This window comes from Chiloscyllium punctatum, chromosome 1 (genome assembly GCF_047496795.1).
Source record: "Chiloscyllium punctatum isolate Juve2018m chromosome 1, sChiPun1.3, whole genome shotgun sequence".
In the NCBI taxonomy this organism is placed as follows: domain Eukaryota; kingdom Metazoa; phylum Chordata; class Chondrichthyes; order Orectolobiformes; family Hemiscylliidae; genus Chiloscyllium; species Chiloscyllium punctatum.
Window position 1 is genome coordinate 165,680,482 of NC_092739.1, and position 26,018 is coordinate 165,706,499.

General features: G+C 47.4%; 1 protein-coding gene across 1 annotated transcript in view; it reads left to right on the forward strand.

The window, feature by feature from the left end:
- LOC140481624 (V-type proton ATPase subunit B-like) overlaps positions 1–26,018 on the forward strand; it is a 116,763-nt gene that overhangs the window by 24,945 nt on the left and 65,800 nt on the right. Inside the window, exons 3-8 of the mRNA XM_072578116.1 lie at positions 861–959; positions 2,315–2,408; positions 4,692–4,769; positions 6,874–7,013; positions 19,493–19,594; positions 23,869–23,966. Of these exons, the coding sequence (XP_072434217.1) occupies positions 861–959; positions 2,315–2,408; positions 4,692–4,769; positions 6,874–7,013; positions 19,493–19,594; positions 23,869–23,966 (611 nt within the window). The remainder of the gene's footprint in view (positions 1–860; positions 960–2,314; positions 2,409–4,691; positions 4,770–6,873; positions 7,014–19,492; positions 19,595–23,868; positions 23,967–26,018) is intronic.

The window sequence follows — 26,018 nt, forward strand, 5'->3', positions numbered from 1 at the left end:
GAGGCAGGCTCAGAGAGGTCATTCCCGCCCCCTGTGTCAGCGATGTCACTCCCAATTTGTCAGCACGCCCAACCGGCTGGGCGGCGGCAAATCGTCAAAGGGGGGCCTCGCAAACACAGGTGCAGCCTGTGCCTGTAAAGGAATGGACTTCAGTTCCATTGCCTTCTAAGGGAGAGCAAATATACACTACACCCCCAGGACAGGGACGGCACCGGGTTAGATACAGAGTAAAGCTCCCTCTACACTGTCCCCATCAAACACTCCCAGGACAGGGACAGCACGGGGCTAGATACAGAGTAAAGCTCCCTCTACACTGTCCCCATCAAACACTCCCGGGACAGGGACGGCACGGGGCTGGATACAGAGTAAAGCTCCCTCTACACCGTCCCCATCAAACACTCCCAGGACAGGGACAGCACGGGGTTAGATACAGAGTAAAGCTCTCTCTACACCGTCCCCATCAAACACTCCCAGGACAGGGACAGCACAGGGTTAGATACAGAGTAAAGCTCCTTCTACACTGTCCCCATCAAGCACTCCCAGGACAGGGACAGCACGTGGTTAGATGGAGAGTAAAGCTTCCTCAACACCATCCCAGGACAGGGATAGCACAGGGTTAGAGACAGAAGCAGGTACCTGTGTCTGTGGTGAGCAGCTTGATGTAGGTCCCTGCGGCCGTAGTCGGGACAGGGAGCTGCTGATTGCTATCACTCCAGCTAGTCCAGTGCCCTGACCTACCACACTCTCTGTTCACAACATGAAGGCGTTGCTGGCACTTGCCTGGCGTGCCCTGACCGACAGGTTCTTGTTTCGTGTTTGGAAGCAAGTTCCGATCTTTGGGTTGACTTCCTTTCTTGCAGTTTCCGAAATACGCGGAGATTGTGAACTTCACCCTGCCGGATCGCAGTGAGCGCAGTGGCCAGGTGTTGGAGGTGGTCGGATCCAAGGCAGTGGTTCAGGTAATTTCAGCCATTCATCTGGTACCATTGGGTCAGAGTGCCACTGGGGCAGGACCTTTAACAAACTGCAGAGATTCTGACTATTTGCTGGCACAGTCTGAGTTGAGTTTCCATCGGCATACCCTGTCATTCTTCAAATCAATTACTGCAGAATCCCTACAGTGTGGAAGCAGGCCATTCATCCCATCGAATACACACTGAGCCTCCGACTCGCATAGCGCCCAACCCACTCCCCCCCCCCAATCCCTGTAATCCTGCATTTCCCATGGCTAACCCAACTAGCCTGCACCTCCCTGGACACTACAGGCAATTTAGCATTGTCAATCCTTCCTAACCCTGCACATCTTTGGATTGTGGGGGGAAACTGGAGTACCCAGAGGAAATCTACGCAGAGAATGTACAAATTTCACACAGACAGTTGCCCAAGGCTGCAATTGAACCCAGGTCCCTAGTGCTATGAGGCAGCAATGCTAACCACTGAGCCACTATCCCACTCCTACTGGCCTTCTGACTCATTAACTTTGTTCTTCTCTGGACTTGCCCCAGCACAGCTCCTGCTCAAACGTTCACCCAAGCCTTTGTTAGTTTGCGGTCTCGATTCTAACTCAGTACTGCCTGCATTCTCATCCTGCGCCACTCAGAAAGATCGAAAACTCTATTGCCTCTCTCCTACCTCACATCACCTGTCCTCCTGAACTGGCATTATGCAACCCCCACTTTCAAAGCTTTCACCAATCTGTCTGATCTCCTCCATCTCAACATCATTCCATGGTCCCCATGTACCTCTCATCCTGACATCTTCAGCATCCCCAGTTTAATTGCTCCATACCTCCAGCTACCTGAGGCCCAAACCTCTTGAATTTCCTCGTTAAAATTCTCTGCTTTTCCATCCTTCTCTGTCTCTCTCCCTCTCTCTCTTTCTCTCTACTGTAAGTGAGGACAGTTTTAGTGTCAGCGCAGGCTTGGAGGGCCGAAGGGCCTGCTCCTGTGCTGTACTGTTTTTTTTTGCTCTTTATATCCCCATTTCCTTTAAAACTTTACCCTTTGACCCAAACTTTTGATCACCTGCTCTGAACGCCCTCAGAGCCTAACACCGACTGCTAATTTTCCTGTGAAGGACCTCAGAACATGTAAATGCTTCAAAGGTGGCTACACGACTGCAAGTTGTTGTTGGGTGGGATAGTGGGTGAGAGCCTGAGCTTTTGTCTTCTCTCGGTCTGTCGATCTGCTGTAGTTGACTGATTTGCTCTGTCCATTTTTCTTGTTTTCACTCTAACTGCAGCTTTGCTGTCCCAGTGTCGAGCAGGCAGCTATGCGACAGGAGACAGTGCAGTGATTTATACTTTGTTTTGCAGGTATTTGAAGGAACATCAGGCATCGACGCCAAGCTGACAGCCTGTGAGTTCACTGGAGACATCCTTCGTGCCCCAGTGTCGGAGGATATGCTGGGTGAGGGGATTGTCTGGCTGTGTGTTTGCTTGTCCAGCCAATCTCAGGCTAAACCTCAAGGTGTTCCAACAAGTAGTTTTTACTGGCCTAATGTAAGACCCATAAGACAGGGGGGCAGAAATTAAGCCATTCAGCCCATCTGCTTCACCATTCAATCATGGCTGATAAGTTTCTCAACCCCATTCTCCTGCTTTCTCCCCACAGGCATGTGAATGGTGATGGGATAGTGATGGGATGAGTTTAGATTAGCCCACAGGTCGGCGCAACATTGAGGGCTGAAGGGCCTGTTCTGCGCTGTATTATTCTATGTTCTATAACCCTTGACTCCCTTGATATTCAAGAACCGACCTATCCCAGCCTTAAATAAACTCAATGACCTGGTCTCCACAGCTTTCTCTGGCAATGAATTCCACAGATTCACCACTCTCTGGCTGAAGAAGTTTCTCTTTATCTCTGTTCTGAAGGGTCTTCCCTTTGGTCTAAGGCTGTGCCTTTGGGTCCTAGACTCCCCTACCAATGGATACGTCTTCCCAACATCCTCTCTGTCCAGGCCGTTCAGTATTCTGTAAGTTTCAATGAGATTCCATCCTCATCCTTCTAAACTCCATCAAGTGTAGACCTACAGTCCCCAAACATTCCTCACATGTTAAACCATGAAGACTTACAGTTTCTACCTCACCCGTCTCTGCACACACTGTAACATCCCTGCTCATTCCTTAAAGCCTATCTCTCCAATGGGACATCGGAACAAGAGTAGGCCATTCTTGCCATTGAGTCTGTTCTATCATTCAATGAGATCATAGCCGATATGTGGTCTCAATCCAAATACCCGCCTTTGGCCCGTTTCCCTTTACTCAACAATTTCTCTCAGATTTAAAATGAATAACTGATCCAGCATCCACCACCCTGTGTGGAAGAGAGTTCCAAAGCTCTCCCACCATTTGTGTGTGGAAGTGCTGTCTAACGTCACCAGGATGTGGCCTGAGATGGAAAGTCTCATAGTGAGGAGAGATTGGATAGGCTGGGTTTGGTTTCCCTGGAGCAGAGGAGGCTGAGCGGGGAATCTGACTGAGAGATACAAAATTACTTAGAGTAGATCATGAGAATCTTTTCCCCCTGGGAGATGTGCCCGAGACCAGAGAGTATAAGTTTAAGGTGGGGGAGTAAGTGGTTTGCAGGAGATCTGAGAAAGAATTTTTTTTCACTTAGGAGATGGTAGAAATATGGAGTGTGTTGCCTGAGAGGATGATGGAGGTTGAAAATGGCAGGGCATAGTAGGCAATGGGCCAAGTGCAGGTGAATGGGATTAGTGTAGTGTGGCACTGGGAAAGCACAGCAGGTTGGGCAGCATCCAAGGAGCAGGAGAATCAACATTTCGGGCAAAAGCACTTCATCAGGAATGGAGTTGGTGTAGTTAGTGTAATTAGTGTAATTGGTGTTAGTCGACAAAGACATGGTGGACAGGGTGGATGAGTGTGGATGAGGGACAATGTGGAAGGCGATAGAAGAACATGACCCTCAATGGGAGGTGGGTACAGAAGCAGAGATACAGTGAGAATGAGATAGCGGAGGGAGGGTGCTAGCACTCATGCTGGGGGGGAAATGGACATTGACCTTCTTCTTACAGAACTGGCTATGACCTCAGATACCGGGACTGCACTGGCCCCGGGAGGGGGCTAACGTCACACCAGGCTTGGGCCTTGCACTGAGACCGAGACTGGCCGGGGTACCAGGGATGCCGGTGAATTCTGGGATATCCGCTTGGGAGATTGCTATCAGAAGTGAGGAGTGGGTGGGTAGGTAATGAGGCCAATTTGGAAAGATAGGGCAAGAGATTTAGAGTCTCCCATTGAGGACTCCTTCCAAAAATACTCAGCTCACTCAGACTTGGACAAAACAAGGGGAGATTCAGTCCAATTGGATTAATTCCTTACAGTGTGGAAACAGGCCCTTCGGCCCAACAAGTCCACACCAAATCTCCAAAGCATAACCCACCCAGACCCATTTCCCTCTGACTAATGCACCTAACACTATCGACTATTTTGCACAGCCAACTCACCTGACCTACACATCTTTGGACCACGGAAGGAAACCCACGCAGACACGGGGAGAATGTGCAAACTCCACACCGACAGTCACCTGAGGCTGGAATTGTACCCAGGTCCCTGGCGCTGTAAGGCAGCAGTGCTAACCACTGAGCCACCGCACCACCCCAAAAGTATCATGATCCTTCACCTCTTGTTGTCGTGTCTTTGAGAGACTTGTTCTTGTTGCTATCCCTAGGTCGAGTGTTTAACGGATCGGGAAAGCCGATCGATAAGGGGCCTGCTGTCGTGGCAGAGGACTTCCTCGATATAAATGGTGAGTATGAGCATTCTACACTCCGTAACACCGCAAGGTTAAAGCGGCCATCTGACTGTACAGGCAGAGAGAGACGACTGAAAACAAAACCAGCAACAATTGGCAGAAATTCAGCAGGTCTGGTCGTCTTTGTGGAGAGAAAGCAGAGTTAACGTTTCAGGTCCAGTCCATACAGATGATTGAAGGTGTTTTAACCTGAGGCTCAGGCAGTGGGGAAATATCAGGAAGATGTGATCTTCATGATAATAAGTTCAGCCGGAGTGGGAATTGAAGCCATGCTGTTCTGATTTGAATGATAAGCACTGACCAAGGTTGGTAGAGTGGGTGCTAACCTCTGGCGGGTGTTGAAGTGGGCTCAGAAACAAATAGCAGAGCAGCTGGAGAGAGAAAGGGTGAACAATGGTGAGAAATCCCATCCCATTCTGCCTTTGAGCGGAGGAAAGGTGACTGAGAAGGGACAGGGCCTGGTTCGGTAAAGGGCAGTGAGAAATGGGAACGAGTGCAGGTTAGACGATCTCTCAGTCCTCCATTCGAGAAAGGTCACATCTGTAAATAGAGTCATACGGCACATAATCCCAAACTAAACTAGTCCCACCTGCCAGCTCCTGCCCCATATCCCTCCAAACCTTTCCTACTCACGTACTTCTCCAAATGTCTTTTAAATGTTGTAACTGTACCTGCACCCTCCACTTCCTGAGGAAGTTCATTCCACACACAGTCATTTACACATTCTGTGTCAAGAGTTTGCCCCTCATGGTTTTTTTAAATCCCTCTCCTCTCCCATGAACAATGTGACACCTGGTCTTGAAATCCCCCATCCCAAGGAACAGGCAACTACCATTAACCCTATCTATACCCCTCATGATTTTATAAACTTCTATCAGGTCGCCTCTCAACCTTATACACTCCAGTGTAGAAGGTCCCAGTCTATCCAGCCTTTCTTTATAACTCAAACCTTCCACACCCAGCAACATCCTGGTAAATCTCTTCTATAACTGGGTGACCAGAACGGGACATGGTATTCCAGAATAGGCCTCACCAATGCCCTACACAACCTCAACATAACGTCCCAACTCTTATATTCAATGGACTGAGCAATGAAGGCAAGCGAGCTAAACACCTTTTAACCACCCTCTCTATATGTTACACAGATTTCAAAGGATTATGTACCTGCACCCCTATGTCTCTTTGTTCTACAACACTACCCAAGGCCCAACCATTAATGGTACAAGCCCTACCCTTGTTTGATTTACCAAAATGCAATATCTCACATTTATTCCATCTGCCATTTTTCATTGACCCATTTCATCAAGATTCTTTTGTAATCTTATAAAATCTTCTTTTCTATCTACTATGCCACTGATTTTGGTGTCGTCGGCAAACTTACTAACAGTGCATTCTCTATTCTCATTCAAATCATTTATATAAACGACAAACAAAAGAACATTTTAGATCTATTCCACAATTATACCCTACAAGAGGGGAGAGTGAATCCTGTCTTTAAACCTTTCCAAAGAAGCGTCACACTGGACTTGAAACATTGACTGTTTCTCTTGAGACAGAGGCTACCAGACCTTAGAAGAATCCCAACACGATCTCCGAAGACTGACCCACCCAGATCCATTCCCCTACATTTACCCCTGACTGATGCACCTAACTTATACATCCCTGAACATAATGGGCAATTTAGCATGGCCAATCTACCTGACCTGCACATCTATGGATTGTGGGAGGAAAGTGGAGCACCCAGAGGAAACACACACAGACAAACTCCATGCAGATAGTCGCTTGAGACTGGAATCGAACCTGGGCCCCTGACGCTGTGAGGTAGCAGTGTTAACCATTGAGCCACCGTGCTGCCATGCTGGAGTAACCGGTTGAGTTTCTCCAGCAATTTCTGTCTTAGTTTTACAAATTCTCTTATGGGCATTGCTAGCTAGGCCGGTGTTTGCTTCCTGTCCCTAACTGCCCTTGAGCTGAGTGCCTTTCAGATTGAGCACCATTACTATGGGCCAGGAGTCACAACGATCAGAGAGGAATAACTACAGATTCACTTCATGTCTCGCCCCTTCCCTGAGTTTGTTTGTCATTTTGTGATTCCCAGGCCAACCGATAAACCCACAGTCTCGGATTTACCCTGAAGAAATGATTCAGACTGGGATATCACCGATTGATGTGATGAACAGTATCGCCCGAGGTCAGAAGATTCCCATTTTCTCAGCAGCTGGACTCCCGCACAATGAGGTAACACTGCGTTTTTATTACCAGGTACGCAGGATTCAGGAGCATGCAGGTGATGCCAGACCTGTTCGAGACACTTGAAGTCATAGAGTCATAGAGATGTACAGCACGGAAACAGACCCTTTGGTCCAATTTGTCCATGCCAGCCAGCTATCCCAACCCAATCTAGTCCCACCTGCCAGCACCCGGCCCATATCCCCCCAAACCTTTCCTATTCATATACCCATTCAGATGCCTTTTAAATGTTGCAATTGTACCAGCCTCCACCACATCCTCTGGCAGCTCATTCCATACACGTACCACCCTCTGCGTGAAAAAGTTGCCCCTGAGGTCTCTTTTGTATCTTTCCCCCCTCACCCTAACTTGTTCGAACTCAGCTGGATTATTGTGTACAGTTGCGAGCATCACGTTACAGGACAGAGGCGTACACATTGGATAGAGAGAGCGCAGAAGCAAGAATGGTTCCAGGGATGAGGATAGATTGAGGAAGTTGGGACAGTACTCCCTGGAGAGGAGTAGGCTGAGGGGTAGGTCCCGTGGAGGTTTTCAGAATCTTGAGTGGACTGGACTGAGTAGACGGGGAGAAGCTGTTAGAGTTTGGAAGTGCCATTAGCCGCTGCGGTCAACACCTCCAGCCAGCCCTCATAACGGGTATGTCTTCCTCTCCTGCAGATCTGAGACCGTTAGCGCATTCAGAAAGGCTAACCTGCAGGCCGAGGGAGGGAGGGAGTCATGGAGGGAATGGGGGAGAGAGAAAGAGAGTGAGAGACAGAGTGAAGGAGAGAGGGAGAGAGGGAACGAAGGAGCAAGGCAGGGAGAGAAGGGAGCGAGGGAGGGAGGAAGGGAGGGAGGGAGAGAGAGGGAGGGATCGAGGTAGAGAGTGAGGGAGGAAGGAAGGAAGGGAATGAGAGAAATAGGGAGTGAGGTAGGGAGCAAGGCAGGGTGGGAGTGAGGGAGAGAGCAAGGCAGGGAGGGAGTGAGGGAGAGAACAATGGATCGAGGGAGAGACTGAGGGAGGGAGCGAGGGAGGAAGTGAGGGAGGAATGAGAAAGGGCAGGAGAAAGGGAGGAAGCAAGGAAGGGAGGGAGTGAGGGAGGGAACAAAGGATGGAGGGGATTGAGGGGGGAGTGAGGGTCAAAGCGATGGATAGAGAGCAGGAGTGCGGGAGGGAGGGGATTGAGGGGGGAGTGAGGGAGGGAATGAGGGAGGAAGGGAGGGAGGGAGTGAGGGCAGGAGAGAGGGAGAGAGGGAGGGAGTGAGGGAGTGAGGGAGAGCACGAGGGAAGGAGTGAGGGAGGGTGTGAGGGAGTGAGGGAGGCTGTGTCACCAGCAGAGTATCTGAAAGGCAGAGTCAGTGTTGTGGATAATACACACGCTCAATGTGCAGCACAGCCCTCAGCCCAGTTCAGAAGGCTGAAGAGGAAGTGCTCAAGGCTATGGGCCTAGTCCAGGGAAGTGGGAGTAATGGAGGCATTGTAGGTGGCAGTACAGCCTGAATAGGCCTCAGGCTCTCTGCTATACTGTACCATCCCTGACAGCAGCCTTTATAATTGTGAAAGGGTTTGATTTTCAGGGGGGCTGGATGTGGAGAAGGTGTTTCCACCTGGAGCTGTCAATATTAGCGTCACCATGACGACCGCCGGAGTATTGAGGAGAAAGGCCTTTAGTCAGAGAGTGGGCAGAATATGGGCCTGACCACCACAGGGAGTGGGTTAATGTGAGTCAGAACAGGAACTGGATAAAGACACAAGGGAGAGAAAGGAATACCAGGAGATGTTGAGGGAATGAGCTGGAATAGGAGTCCCATGTGAGAAACAAACCTCAGTCAGTAACCAATAGGCAGAGAGGACTGTTTCTCTTACTCTGAACAGAGAGAGTGAAATAGGAGCATTTTGCTGAGATTTACATTCTCTTCTAGAAATTTCCAGGGACTAATCAATTGAATGTAAAATTGGCTCAAAGTTAGAAGACAGTGGAATGTTGCTGGAGACCTGTGACCAGTGGTATGCCATAACAATCAGTGCTGGGTCCACTTTTGTTTGTCATTTATATAAATGATTTGGATGTAAATGTAGGAGGTATAGTTAGTAAGTTTGCAGGTAACATCAAATTAGGTGGTTCAATATACAGTGAAGAAGATTATTTCAGAGTACAAAGGGATCTTGATCAGATGGGCCAACAGGTTGAAGACTGGAAGATGGACTTTAATCTAGAGAAATGTGAGGTATTGCATGTTAGACGTATCCAGTTAGTGCTCGGGCCCTGGGGAGTGTTGCCGAACAAAGACACCTGAGGGAGCAGGTGCATAGTTCCTTGAAGGTGGAGTCACAGGTAGAAGGGTGGTGAAGAAGATGTTTGGTATGATTGCTTTCATTGGTCAGAACATTGAGTGTAAGAGTTGGGAGGTCATGTTGCAGCTGTACTATTGGAATACTGCGTTCAGTTCTGGTCTCTCTGCTATAGGAAAGATGCTGTTAAACTTGAAAGGGTTCAGAAAAGTTTACGAGGATGTTGCTGGGTTTGGAGAGTTAGAGCTATGGGGAGAAGCTGAAAAGGCTGGGACTATTTTCCCTGGAGCATCAGAGGCTGAAGGGTGATTTTATTGAGGTTTATAAAATCATGAGGGGCATGGATAAGGATAAATAGACAAGGTCTTTTCCCTGGGGTGGGGTGGGTAGTCCAAAATAGAGGGCAAAGGCTTAGGGTGAGAGGAGAAAGATTTAAAAGGAACCTAAGGAGTAACCTATTCACACAGGGGGTGGTGCGTGTGTAGAATGAGCTGCCAGAGGAAGTGGTGGAGGTCGTTACAATTACAACATTTAAAAGTCATATGAATAGGAAGGGTTTAGAGAGAAATGGGCAAAGTGCTGGCCAATGAGATTAGCTCAGATTGGGATATCCGGTCAGCATGGATGAGTTGGGCCAAAAGGTCTGTTTCTGTGTTGTATGACTTTGTGACTCCATGACTCTAAGACAATAGAGCACTTAGGGTATGAAATGTTTTCTCAGGAAGTGAGATGGAGGCAGGTTCAATTGAGGCATTCAAGAGGCTGGTTATTAGTGTAGTAATGGCGTGCGGGCAGATGGGGAAATGGTAGGAGATTGGTACTAGAGTATCACATTCGTGCAGACATGATGGGCTGAATGAACTCATTCTGTGGCACAACAGTCCTATGATTCTCCCAGGGGCTGTCCCACAATAAACCAGAGGCCCAGAATAGCACTGCATAGACAGGGGTTCAAAGCCCACCAGCGCACTCAGGCAATTCCAATTCAGGTAAGAAATGTTGGGAAGAAGATTTTAGGTTCATTATTAATAAGCATCCAACTACAGCCTGTCGTAAACTACCTATCTGCTTCTCTGAGGGCCTTCCTCAGTCTAGCCCATTTGTAACACAGTGAACAGCTAAAAATAGGTGCTCAGTGCAGAAGTAGGCCATTCGGCCCATCGAGCCTGCTCTGCCATTCCATATGATCATGGCTGATCCTTTATCTCAGCACCATATTCTCCCTTTCTCTCCTTACTCCCTGATGCCTTTAATATCTAAGAGATTATCAATTTCTTTGGAAAATATATTTTGACGCATGTTTATAGGGAATGTTAATCCAGAGGCTCAGGTGATGTTCTGGAGACCAGGGTTTGAATCTGACCATGGCAGCTGGTAGAATTTGAACTCAATCAAAAAGAAATCTCGAATTAAGGGTCGAATGATGACCTTGAATCCATTGCTGATTGTCAGAAAACCCATCTGGTTCACTGATGTCCTTTAGGAAGGAAACGGTCACCCTTACCTGGTCAGGCCTACATGTGACTCCAGACCCACAGCAATGAGGTTAACTCTTAAGTTCCCTCTGGGTAATTAGGGATGGGCAATAAATGCTGGCCTAGCCAGCAATGCCCTCATCCCATGAACAAATTTTTAAAAATTAGTGGCATAAATAATCAAACATTGTACAACAGAAGACAATTTCTTTGAAGAGGTCATTGCTGTGGGTGTGGAGACCAGACCAGGAAAGGATGGCAGCTTCCTCCTCTAAGACATTAATGAACCAGATGGATTTTTTTCCTTGACAGTTGTTTCATTACTGTTAGCATCTTAGTTTCAGGTTTTTGTTGAATTCAATTTCCACCAATGATTTGAACCGAGGTCTCCAGAACATTAGGAGAAAGTGGGGACTGCAGATGCTGTTGATCAGAGTCGAGAGTGTGGTGCTGGAAAAGCACAGCAGGTCAGGCAGAATCCGAGGAGCAGGAGAATCGATGTTTCGGGCATAAGCTCTTCACCAGGAATGTTGATCTTCTCCAGAACATTACCTCAGTCTCCAGATTAATCGTCTAATGGATCAACAAATTACCCCCCTATTGGCTGGTCCTTTTATTTATTGAAGTTTGGAAGCAAGAGAGGTGGTCTTACTGAAGCATGTAAGATCCTGGAGGGATTGGGGGCAGGGTAAACCCTGAGAAAATGCATGGAATTCTGGACCAATCTAGAAGTTGGGGCACAGTTTAAAAATAAGGGCCTCCCCTTTGAGATGAAATTGAGAAGGAATACCTGCTCTGGATGAGCAACTGAATATATTTAAGGCTGTGTTGGATAGATTTTTGATTGGCATGGGAGTCAAGGAGAACTGAAGGCAAGAAAATGAAATTAAATTGATAGTCAAATCAGCTATGAACTTATTGATTTTTGATTGATTTGATTTACGATTGTCATTTGTACCTAGTTACAGTGAAAAGTTTTGTTTTGTGAGCAGTACAGGTAGATCATACCATACAGGTAGTAGAAAAGAAAGAGTAATGCAATGTTATGGCTGTAGAGAAGGTGCACAAAGAGTGAGATCAACACTAAATTTAAAATTTGAGAGGTTCATTCAGAATTTTAAAAACAGCTGTTCTTGAATCTGTTAGTTTGTGTGATTAAGCTTCAGTATCATCTATCTGGCAGAAGAGTTGGAAGAGAGTATAACCAGAGTATAGGAAGGGTCTTTAATGACGTAGAGCTGGTTAACCCTCTTAATGGATTCCTTCTGCCTTAATTTCCTGTGAGTTTTCAGATGATTAGACCAGGCTTGTGGATTCTGAATGTAATCACACCGTTACTACATCCTAATATTATACATCGTGACAACTGAGTGTGCATGCTCTGGTAGTGATGAAGAGCAGATGACACTAGAATCATAGAATCATGCAGGTCAGAAGGAGGCCATTCGGTCCATCATATCTGTCCCAGCTCCTGCCCTTATGTAAGAATACATATTGGTATAACTCAGATAGGAAGAGTGTGCTGACTCTATCTCTCTCTCTCTCTCTCTAGTTTCAACACGAAGTTAAATGTTCTACCCAGTTCTGAATGTGACCAATTGTATATTTAAGTCTATAGCTAATAGGAACAAGAATAGGCCATTGGGCCCCTTGTTCCTGCTCCACCATTCTTTAGGATGATGGCTGATCCAACACTCCTAATGTCCACATTCCTGCCCTTTCCCCAAATTCCTTGATTGCTTACTGATGAAGAATCTATCTCAATCTATCTACCCTAGACATATGTCAGGATTCTGCACCCCCCCCCCGTCGCCACAGCTCTCTCTCTCTGTGGCAAGGAGTTCCAACGACTTTCAAATCCTCAGAGAGAAGAAACTCTGCCTCATCTCAGTCTTAAATTGGCACCCCTTTGTTTTTATTTTTAATAAAATGATCTATAAATGCACAAATGCATACCTATTGTGATATGAAACCTATTCCTGATTAACATATGCAGGTTATAAAATGAAATATAAATATTCGTCCCTCTAAATGATGCATGCATACCAAGAAAAGTGAAAGCACACATGATTTCCATCTCAAACATTAGCTTTGGGAAGAAAGTGCTTTTAGCCAATAGTTCTTAAAGAGAAAAACATGAATATGTTGTGGTTCACTCTGATACCAATGGTCAAGTATTCTGCCACACGTAAACAGCTCACTAAATCTGAGCGAGTGCTATACTGTCAGAGGGTCAGTACTCAGGGTGAACTGCACTCTCAGAGGATCAATATTAAGGGAGTGCTATACTGTCAGAGGGTCAGAACTGAGAGAGTACCTCAATTCTGGAGAGTCAGTCTGGGCAGACTACTCTTCAAAGGGTCGGTGTGGACTTTTTTGGGACTAATGGCCTACTTCCACGCTGGGATTCTATGAATACTGAGGCAGTGTCTCATTCTAACAGGGTCAGAATTGAGAGGGTGCTAAACAATTATTAGGTCAGCACAAGAGGACCGCCTCATTACCATATTCGGGACACCACCCACGCCCTCCATCTCCTCCAAGATTCTGTTTCCCCGGCCCCCAACGCCTCATCTTCACCATAGACATCCAGTGACTATACACCTCCATCCGCCATGACCAGGGCCTCCAAGCCCTCCATTTCTTCCTCTCCCAATGTCCCCACCAGTACCCTTCCACTGACACTCTCATTCGTTTGGCCGAACTGGTCCTCACCCTTAACAATTTCTCCTTTGAATCCTCCCACTTCCTCCAGACCAAAGGGGTAGCCATGGGCACACGTATGGGCCCCAGCTATGCCTGTCTCTTTGTTGGCTATGTAGAACAGTTGATCTTCCGTAATTACATCGGCACCACTCCCCACCTCTTCCTCCGCTACATTGATGACTGCATCATTGCCACCTCATGCTCCCACGAGGAGGTTGAACAGTTCATCAACTTCACCAACACATTCCATCCTGATGTTAAATTTACCTGGACCATCTCTGACACCTCCCTCCTCTTCCTGGACCTCTCCATCTCCATCAACAATGATCAACTCAACACTGATATTTTCTACAAACCCACTGACTCCCACAGCTACCTGGATTATACCTCCTCCCACCCAACCTCCTGCAAAAATACTATCCCTTATTGCCCATTCCTCTGGATCCATCGCATCTGCTCCCAGGAGGACCAGTTCCACCACAGAATATACCAGATGGCCTCCTTCTTTAAAGACCAAAATTTCCCCTTCCACGTGGGTAAAGATGCCCTCCAGCACATCTCATCCACTTCCCGCACCTCCGCCCTTGAACTCCATCCCTCCAACCACAACAAGTACAGAACCCCACCCCAGTCCTCACCTTCCACCCCACCAACCTCTGTATACATTGCATCATCCTCCACCATTTCTGCCAGCTACAAACGGACCCCACCACCAGGGATATATTTCCCTCCCTGCCCCTATCCACTTTATGCAAAGACCGTTCCCTCATGACTACCTGGTCAGGTCCACACCCCCACCAGCCCACCGTCCCATCCTGGCGCCTTCCCCTGCCACTGCAGGAACTGTAAAACCTGCGCCCACACCTCCTCCCTCACCTCTATCGAAGGCCCCAAAGGACGCCTTCCACATCTATCAAAGTTTCACCTGCACTTCCACCAATGTCATTTACTGTATCTGTTGTTCCTGATGTGGTCTCCTCTACATTGGGCAGACAGGACTTTAGGGAACATCTCTGGGACACCCGCATCAATCAACCACACCGCCCCGTGGCCCAACATTTCAACTCCCCCTCCCACTCTGTCGAGGACATGGAGGTCCTGGGCCTCGGTTCAGAGGCAGTACCTCATTGTCAGAGGTCACTCCATCAGTCTGACCCGCTGACAGAGCTGCAAATAACCTCAGTACTGCCTTTCTAATTGTTTAACACCCTTTCAAGCCTGACCCTCTGACAATGAGGCACTTCCTCAGTACTGATCCTCCGGCAATAATACATTCCCATAGTTGAGACTCTCTGACAGCAAGGTACTGCCTCAGGGCTGACCCTCTGGCAAACGTGCAGTGCCTCATATCTGACACTCTAACAATGAAGCATTGCTTCGGTACTGACCATCTGACAATGAGGCCCTCCCTCAGAACTGACCCTCTGACAATGAGACAGTCCTCCAGTACTGACCGTGACGGAGCTACAATACCCTAGTACTGCCCATCGAGTTGTGAGTCACACCCTCAATTCAATATGTGGGTGTGCCTCACAATATGCAAAATTCTGTGTCTCATGGTCCTGCTTCACAACCACCTGATGAAGAAGCAGTACTCTGAAAGCTAGTGCCTCCAAATAAACCTGTTGAACTATTAAATTCCCTACAGTGTGGAAACAGGCCCTTCAGCCCAACAAGTCCACACCAACCCTCCAAACAGTAACCCACCCAGACCCATTTCCCCCTGACTAATGCACCTAACACTATGGACAGTTTAGCATGGCCGATTCACCTGATCTGCACATCTTTGGACTGTGGGAGAAAACTCACACAGACACGGGGAGAATGTGCAAACTCCACACAGACAGTCACCTGAGGCTGGAATCGAACCGGGGACCCGGGGGCTGTGAGGTAGCAGTTCTAACCACTGAGCCACCATGCAACCTATAACCTGGTGATGTGTGATTTTTAACTTTGTCGCTTAAGTGAGGTACTCCATAAGGACTGACCCTCTAACAATGAGGCCCTCCCTCAGGCCTGACTCTCTGACAACAAGGCACTCCCTCAGGACTGAGCCTCTAGCTATCAGCTACTGCCTCATGATCAGCGTCTCAATACTGAGGGAGTGCCTTATTGTCAGAGGTTCCTGTCTAAGAGTCTGCCTCATTGTCAGAGAATCTGTTCTGAGGCAGTGCCTCACACTAATGGGGTCAGAAATGATAAAGGGATCCAGACTGAGGTATTGCAGCACTGTCGGAGATTCAATTCTGAGGGCTTCCTCATGCATTCCACTATCAGTAATGACCCTCAAAATGTGTGGCCTACCCACAACTCTGATCCCCATGCAGTGAGGCACTGCCTCAGAATGGACCCTATGACAATGAGGCACTCCCTCAGGACTGACCCTCTGAAATGTCTGCAATATTTCAATACTGACCCACTAATAATGCAAAATGCCCACAATTCAGATTCCTGCGTTACAAGGCACTGCCTTGGGATTGATACTCTGACAACAATACATTCCTGCAATTCTGACCTTATTACAATGATGCACTCCCTCAGGATTGACTGTGAGACAATGACGCACTCTCTCAGTTCAGATCCTCTCACAGTGCTGCACTACTCTAGTAGTCATGTGACAATCCCTCAGTTCCAAATGTCTTATAATAACACAGTCACCATATTGGCCCTCTCACAGTAATGCATTCCAACAGTTCTGATCATCTAGCAGTGCCTCAATATTTCAGATAAAGGGAGAATTGGGGCAGTGTAGCACGAAACAAGAGAATGAGAGCAGTGCAGCAATAAATGGGAGAATTGGGGCAGTGTAGCACTAACTGGGAGATTTGGGGCAGTGTAGCATTTAATGGGAGAATTGGAGCAGTGTAGAACTAAATGGGAGAATTGGAGCAGTGTAGCACTAACTGGGAGAATTGGGACAGTGTAGCACTAAATGGGAGAATTGGAGCAGTGTAGCACTTAATGGGAGAATTGGAGCAGTGTAGCATTTAATGGGAGAATTGGGGCAGTGTAGTACTAAATGGGAGAATTGGGGCAGTGTAGCACTAAATGGGAGAATTGGAGCAGTGTAGCACTAAATGGGAGAATTGGGACAGTGTAGCACTAAATGGGAGAATTTGAGAAATGGAGCACTAAATGGGAGAATTGGGGCAGTGTAGTACTAAATGGGAGAATTGAAGGAGTGTAGCACTAAATGGGAGAATTGTGGCAGTGTAGCACTAACTGGGAGAATTGGGGCAGTGTAGCACTAAGTGGGAGAATTGGAGCAGGTAGCACTAAATGGGAGAATTGAGGCAGTGTAGCACTAAATGGGAGAATTGGGGCAGGGTGGCACTAAATGGGAGAATTGGGGCAGTGTAGCACTAAATGGGAGAATTGGGGCAGTGTAGCACTAAATGGGAGAATTGGGGCAGGGTGGCACTAAATGGGAGAATTGGAGCAATGTAGCACTAACTGGGAGAATTGGAGCAGTGTAGAACTAAATGGGAGAATTGGGACAGTGTAGCACTAAATGGGAGAATTGGGGCAGTGTAGTACTAAATGGGAGAATTGGAGCAGTGTAGAACTAAATGGGAGAATTGGAGCAGTGTAGAACTAAATGGGAGAATTGGAGCAGTGTAGCATTTAATGGGAGAATTGGAGCAGTGTAGCATTTAATGGGAGAATTGGAGCAGTGTAGTACTAAATGGGAGAATTGGGGCAGTGTAGTACTAAATGGGAGAATTGGAGCAGTGTAGCATTTAATGGGAGAATTGGAGCAGTGTAGCATTTAATGGGAGAATTGGGGCAATGTAGCACTAACCTGGAGAATTGGAGCAGTGTAGCATTTAATGGGAGAATTGGGGCAGTGTAGAACTAAATTGGAGAATTGGAGCAGTGTAGCACTAACTGGGAGAATTGGGACAGTGTAGCACTAAATGGGAGAATTGGGGCAGTGTAGTACTAAATGGGAGAATTGGGACAGTGTAGCACTAAATGGGAGAATTGGGGCAGTGTAGCACTAAATGGGAGAATTGGAACAGTGTAGCACTTAATGGGAGAATTGGGGCAGTGTAACACTAAATGGGAGAATTGGGACAGTGTAGCACTAAATGGGAGAATTTGAGAAATGGAGCACTAAATGGGAGAATTGGGACAGTGTAGCACTTAATGGGAGAATTGGAGCAGTGTAGCACTTAATGGGAGAATTGGGACAGTGTAGAACTAAATGGGAGAATTGGAGCAGTGTAGCACTAAATGGGAGAATTTGAGAAATGGAGCACTAAATGGGAGAATTGGGACAGTGTAGCACTTAATGGGAGAATTGGAGCAGTGTAGCACTTAATGGGAGAATTGGGACAGTGTAGAACTAAATGGGAGAATTGGGACAGTGTAGCACTAAATGGGAGAATTTGAGAAATGGAGCACTAAATGGGAGAATTGGAGCAGTGTAGTACTAAATGGGAGAATTGGAGCAGTGTAGCACTAAATGGGAGAATTGGGACAGTGTAGCACTAAATGGGAGAATTGGGGCAGTGTAGTACTAAATGGGAGAATTGACGGAGTGTAGCACTAAATGGGAGAATTGTGGCAGTGTAGCACTAACTGGGAAAATTGGAGCAGTGTAGCACTAAATGGGAGAATTGGGGTAGTGTAGTACTAAATGGGAGAATTGGGGTAGTGTAGTACTAAGTGGGAGAATTGTGGCAGTGTAGCACTAAATTGGAGAATTGTGGCAGTGTAGCACTAAATGGGAGAATTGGGGCAGTGTAGCACTAAATTGGAGAATTGTGGCAGTGTAGCACTAAATGGGAGAATTGTGGCAGTGTAGCACTAAATTGGAGAATTGGGGCAGTGTAGCACTAAATGGGAGAATTGTGGCAGTGTAGCACTAAATTGGAGAATTGGGGCAGTGTAGCACTAAATGGGAGAATTGTGGCAGTGTAGCACTAAATGGGAGAATTGTGGCAGTGTAGCACTAAATTGGAGAATTGGGGCAGTGTAGCACTAAATGGGAGAATTGTGGCAGTGTAGCACTAAATTGGAGAATTGGAGCAGTGTAGCAGTAAATGGGAGAATTCAAGTCAGGCCTACCTCGTTGGGAGAATTGGGCGAGGGCATCAGTAAACGAGAGAATTGATGCAGTATGCTTATAACGTGGATAATTGGAGCAAAGCACATGTAAATGGGAGAACACTGGCAGGCATTCGTTAAAACAGACAAATGTTGCTAAGGAGCACAAAAGTGGAGATTCCATGAAGGGCACCACTAACTGAAAAATTATTGAGCAGGGCAATGTTATGTGGAAGATGTGTTTCAGGGAACAACAAAATGTGTTCCCTTGCAGTTTCCCTCTAAAGGGAGGATTTGTGCCGGATTGGATATTGGAGATTAGATGCAGGGCACCCCAAAATTGGAGAATTCTGGACCTCTAAATGGCCGAGTTGTTGGCCTGAAATACTAAATGGGAGCACTGGTGCACAGTGGAACTGAATCAATGAATTGGGGCATGGACCAGTAAATGGGAGAATTGGGCTGGGCATCAGTAATTGGAAGAATTAGTATAGGTTTGGTGCACAGTCCCATTACCTTAGAAAATTGGTGGGAGTGCCAATAAATAGAGAATTGGAGCAGAGCACATCTAAATGGGAGAATCGGGACGGGGAATCAGTAATAATGAGAAATGTTGCAAGCATCAGTAAATTCAGTTCAGCGTAGCACTAAATCAAAATGTTTGAGCAGGGCATTTGTTTTTGTGAAATAATTCCTGATGAAGACCTAATGCTCAAAACGTCGATTCTCCTGCTCCTCGGATGCTGCCTGTGTTTCTCCAGCGCCAAACCTTTTGACTGTGATCTCCAGCACCTGCAGTCCTCACTTTCTCCTCTTCTGTGGAGACTTTATCGTGGTGTGTCCTCGACCATTAATCATTCGGTCGGGCCAAAGTCAAGAGGAGGATTGGTTTCAGGAAGGCTGTCAGTCTGTTCCGGTTTCTATGCCAACTCGTGCTCTGTGTCTCTGTGACTGTATCGTAGATTGCTGCTCAGATCTGCAGGCAGGCCGGCCTGGTCAAGAAAACCAAGCATGTGGTGGATTACAGTGAGGACAACTTCGCCATTGTCTTTGCAGCGATGGGGGTAAGCCCTGCCCTTGATGGGATCATTCCCATTCACAGTCTCCCCCTGAATGTTTCATCAGCAATGTTTTATCATTGACCAGAAACTCAACTGGACTCACCTCATAAACACGGTGGCTACAAGAACAGGTCAGAGGCTTGAGATGCTGCTGCAAGTAACTCACCTCCTGACTCCCCAAAGCCTGTCCACCACCTAAAAGGCACAAGTCAGGAGGGGGATGGAATACTCCCCACTTGCCTGGATGGGGTGCAGCTCCAACAACACTCAAGAAGCTTGACACCATCCAGGACAAAGCAGCCCACTTGATTGGCACCACATCCACAAACCTCCCCTCCCACCACGACCAACGCTCAGTAACAGCAGTGTGTACCATCTACAAGATGCACTGCAGGAATTCACCAAAGATCCTCAGACAGCACCTTCCAAACCCACGACCACTTCCATCCAGATGGACAAGGGCAGCAGATACATAGGAACACCACCCCCTGCACGTTCCCCTCCAAGCCACTCACCATCCTGACTTGGAAATATATCACCGTTCCTTCCCTGTCACTGGGTCAGAATCCTGGAATTCCCTCCCTCAGGGCATTGTGGGTCAACCCACAGCACATGGACTACAGCGGTTCAAGAAGGCAGCTCACCCCCACCTTCTCAAGGGGCAATTAGGGCAATAAATGCCAACTTGTTCACAGTTAACCTGCACTAATCCCACAGATACTGATGTTAAGTTGCTGTCCGTGTGAACAATAAGAATGCCAGGTCCACACTCACACTGGCGCACACACACACACACACACACACAGACACAAACACACACACACACACACTCTCCCTCTCTTGCATACACATTGTCTCATGCACACACACTCTCTCTCACACACACACACAGTCTCTCCCCCTCTCTCTTTCTCACATACACACACTCTCTCACATACACACCCTCACACACACACACACACACACATTCCCTCTCTTTCTCACACACACACGCGCTCTCAAAAACACCCACACGTTCTCTCTCTCTCACACACACTCTCTCTCTCACACACACACAGTCTCTCCCCCTCTCTCTTTCTCACATACACACACTCTCTCACATACACACCCTCACACACACACACACATTCCCTCTCTTTCTCACACACACACGCGCTCTCAAAAACACCCACACATTCTCTCTCTCACACACACACACTCTCTCACGCACACACACACACTCTCACTCTCTCACACACACGCACACTCACACACACTCTCCCTCTCTTTCACACACACTCTCACACACACACACTCTCACACAACACACAAACACATGTAGACACACACACAGACAGCCCCCGCCCATATTTCCCCTCACACAGACATATATGTACACACACACACTCTTTTTCTCTCATACACACACTCTCTCGTACACACTCTCATACACACACTCTCTCATACACACTCTCTCTTATACACACACTCTCTCATACACACTCTCTCTCATACACACTCTCTCTCATACACACACTCTCTCATACACACTCTCATACACACACTCTCTCATACACACACTCTCTCATACACACTCTCTCTCATACACACACTCTCTCATACATACTCTCTCTCATACACACACTCTCTCATACACACTCTCTCTCATACACACTCTCTCTCATACACACTCTCTCTCATACACACACTCTCTCATACACACTCTCATACACACTCTCTCTCATACACACTCTCTCTCATACACACTCTCTCTCATACACACACTCTCTCATACACACACTCTCTCATACACACACTCTCGCATACACACACTCTCTCATACACACTCTCATACACACACTCTCTCATACGCACACTCTCTCATACACACTCTCTCTCATACACACACTCTCTCATACACACACTCTCTCATACACACTCTCATACACACTCTCTCTCATACACACACTCTCTCATACACACTCTCTCTCATACACACTCTCTCTCATACACACTCTCTCTCATACACACACTCTCTCATACACACTCTCATACACACTCTCTCTCATACACACTCTCTCTCATACACACTCTCTCTCATACACACACTCTCTCATACACACACTCTCTCATACACACACTCTCTCATACACACTCTCTCTTATACACACACTCTCTCATACACACTCTCTCTCATACACACTCTCTCTCATACACACACTCTCTCATACACACTCATACACACACTCTCTCATACACACTCTCTCTCATACACACTCTCTCTCATACACACACTCTCGCATACACACACTCTCTCATACACACTCTCATACACACACTCTCTCATACACACTCTCATACACACACTCTCTCTCATACACACTCTCTCTCATACACACTCTCTCTCATACACACTCTCTCTCATACACACTCTCATACACACTCTCTCTCATACACACACTCTCTCATACACACTCTCTCTCATACACACACTCTCTCATACACACTCTCTCTCATACACACACTCTCTCATACACACTCTCATGCACACTCTCTCTCATACACACTCTCTCTCATACACACTCTCTCTCATACACACGGTCTCTCAAAGACACTGTCTCTCATACACACACTCTCTCATACACACACTCTCTCATACACACACTCTCTCATACACACTCTCTCTTATACACACACTCTCTCATACACACTCTCTCTCATACACACTCTCTCTCATACACACACTCTCTCATACACACTCTCATACACACACTCTCTCATACACACTCTCTCTCATACATACTCTCTCTCATACACACACTCTCGCATACACACACTCTCTCATACACACTCTCATACACACACTCTCTCATACGCACACTCTCTCATACACACTCTCTCTCATACACACACTCTCTCATACACACTCTCTCTCATACACACTCTCTCTCATACACACACTCTCTCATACACACTCTCATACACACACTCTCTCATACACACTCTCTCTCATACACACTCTCTCTCATACACACACTCTCGCATACACACACTCTCTCATACACACTCTCATACACACACTCTCTCATACACACTCTCATACACACACTCTCTCATACACACTCTCATACACACACTCTCTCTCATACTCACTCTCTCTCATACACACACTCTCATACACTCTCTCTCATGCACACTCTCTCTCATGCACACTCTCTCTCATACACACTCTCTCTCATACACACTCTCTCTCATACACACACTCTCTCAAAGACACTGTCTCTCATACACACACTCTCGCATACACACACTCTCTCATACACACTCTCATACACACACTCTCTCATACACACTCTCATACACACACTCTCTCATACACACTCTCATACACACACTCTCTCATACACACTCTCATACACACTCTCTCTCATACTCACTCTCTCTCATACACACACTCTCATACACTCTCTCTCATACACACTCTCTCTCATGCACACTCTCTCTCATGCACACTCTCTCTCATGCACACTCTCTCTCATACACACACTCTCATACACACACTCTCTCTCATACACACACTCTCTCATACACACTCTCATACACACACTCTCTCTCATACTCACTCTCTCTCATACACACACTCTCATACACTCTCTCTCATGCACACTCTCTCTCATACACACTCTCTCTCATACACACTCTCTCTCATACACACGCTCTCTCAAAGACACTGTCTCTCATACACACACTCTCTCTCATGCAGACACACATAGACACCATCACCTTGCTCCCCCCTCCTCCAACACATAGATACACGTATACACACACACTCTCACAAACACACACATTCTCTCTTTCTCTCAACCCTCCCCCACTCTCTCCCTCTCCCCTCTCACTCCCTGTCTCTCTCCCCCCTCTCTTTCTCCCTCCCTCCCAACTCACTCTCACTCTCACTCCCTCCCAACTCCCTCCCCTCTCTCTCTATCTCCCCACTCCTCTCCCTCTCTCTCCCACCCCCCCCTCCCCCCCCCCCTCTCTCCCCCTCTCTCTTCTCTCCCCCTTCCTCTCTCTCTGATATCACTGGGACAGTGAGATTTGGATCACTGACTTGTTCCTTGCCAACTTTGACCAGCAGTGCCAATGTAAAAAGCAGGTGTATAACGTGTGTGTGTGTGTGGGTGTGTGTGTGTGTGTCGGGGTGGGGGGGTGGCGGGGGGGGGTGGGGGGGGGGAGGTGGGAGGCAGTGGGTGACCCAGGTACATTAGTAACTGTGCATCTGTTTCTCCTCTGGCTGACAGGTTAACATGGAGACAGCTCGATTCTTTAAGTCGGATTTTGAAGAGAATGGCACCATGGATAATGTCTGTCTGTTTCTCAATCTCGCCAATGACCCAACGTAAGGCTCTGACTTGGTCCAAATACTGTGAGTCAGCCACACACACTTCACTGAGCAATACATTTTCAATCTCGGCAGTTTCAAGAACAAACCCTCCCAGGACAGGGACAGCACGGGGTTAGATACAGGGTAAAGATCTTTCTACACTGTCCCCATCAAACACTCTCAGGACAGGGACAGCACGGGGGTTAGATACAGAGTAAAGCTCCCTCTACACTGTCCCCATCAAACACTCCCAGGACAGGGACGGCACAGAGTTAGATACAGAGTAAAGATCCCTCTACACTGTTCCCATCAAACACTCCAAAGACAGGGACAGCACGGGGTTAGATACAGAGTAAAGATCCCTCTACACTGTCCCCATCAAACACTCCCAGGACAGGGACAGCACAGGGTTAGATATACAGTAAAGCTTCCTCTACACTGTCTACTTCAAACACTCCCAGGACAGGGACGGCACAGAGTTAGATACAGAGTAAAGCTCCCTCTACACTGTCCCCATCAAACACTCCCAGGACAGGGACGGCACAGAGTTAGATACAGAGTAAAGATCCCTCTACACTGTCCCCATCAAACACTCCCAGGACAGGGGCAGCACAGGGTTAGATATACAGTAAAGCTTCCTCTACACTGTCTACTTCAAACACTCCCAGGACAGGGACAGCACGGGGTTATATACAGAGTAAAGATCCCTCTACACTGTCCCCATCAAACACTCCCAGGACAGGGACAGCACGGAGTTAGATACAGAGTAAAGCTGCCTCTACCCTGTCCCCATCAAACCCTCCGAGCAAAGGGACAGTTTGTTGTCATGGGTATTGAGGGGCTGAGAGCAGCAGTCAGTGACCAAGCCTACCCTGCCATTTGAGAAACTCCTGGATGACCTGTCTATATTCTCAACTCCTCATTCCCGTCTGCCTCCCAACTCTGCCACTCCATTCCTTACCCAATCAGTGTCTAACTCAGCCTCCCACCTCCCCTCCCATCTGCCTCCCACCTCCCCTCCCATCTGCCTCCCACCTCCCCTCCCCATTCCCTGTCCAATCGGTTTGGAATTCTGCTTCCAAACCTTCAAAGGCCCAACCCTCACTGCTCTCCTGGGACAAATATTCTCACAGTCTAAAGCTAAGACTAGAATGATCTTGGAGCTGCATTAGACCCTTCAACCCATCCAGTTGATACTGCTCCATTATTCAATCGTTGCTGATATGTCTCTCATCTGTAATTCTTGATCCCGTCACCATTCTAGAACCAACCTATCTAAGTCTCAACTGCACTCAATGACTTGTAGGGGATACTAGGACCCGAGGGCACAACCTCAGGGTGAAGACACGATCCTTTAGAACTGAGATGAGGAGGAATTTCTTCAGCCAGAGGGTGGGGAATCCGGGGAACACATTGCCACAGAGGGCTGGGGAGGATAAGTCATTGAGTGTGTTTAAGACAGAGACAGATAGGCTCCTGATTGGTAAGGGGGTCAAGGGTTACAGGGAGAAGGCAGGAGAACGGGGTTGAGAAATATATGAGCCATGATCGAATGGTGGAACACACTCTGATGGGTCAAATGGCCTTTTCTGATCCTATTTCTTATGGTCTAATGGTCTAAAGATCCTCTAAGAGTAAACATTTCTCCTTGTCTCTGTATTCATGGGAGAACCATGATTCTTAATCTGCCTCCCCTCAATTTGGTCTCCCCCACAATAGGAAACATCTTCTGGTATCTACACTGACCCGTGCCCTCAGGATATTTCATCTCATCCTCTCAACCCTAACGGATACAGGCCTAATCCGTTCAACCCCTCATCATAAGGTGAACCAAGGATGAGTCAAATGAACCCTCTCTAAGCTGCTCCTGAAACAACTCTGACTTCTTTCAAATGCAAGATCAAATATTCCAAGGTGCTGCAGGTGTGATCTCACCACTGCCCTGTTCAACTGCAACACAGAATCTACTTTTATATTTGTGATTTGTGGACCAGGATTCCCAGATTCCTCTGTACCTCTGCAATCTCTCTGCATTTAGATAGCGTTCTGTTTTTCTATTACTCCTGC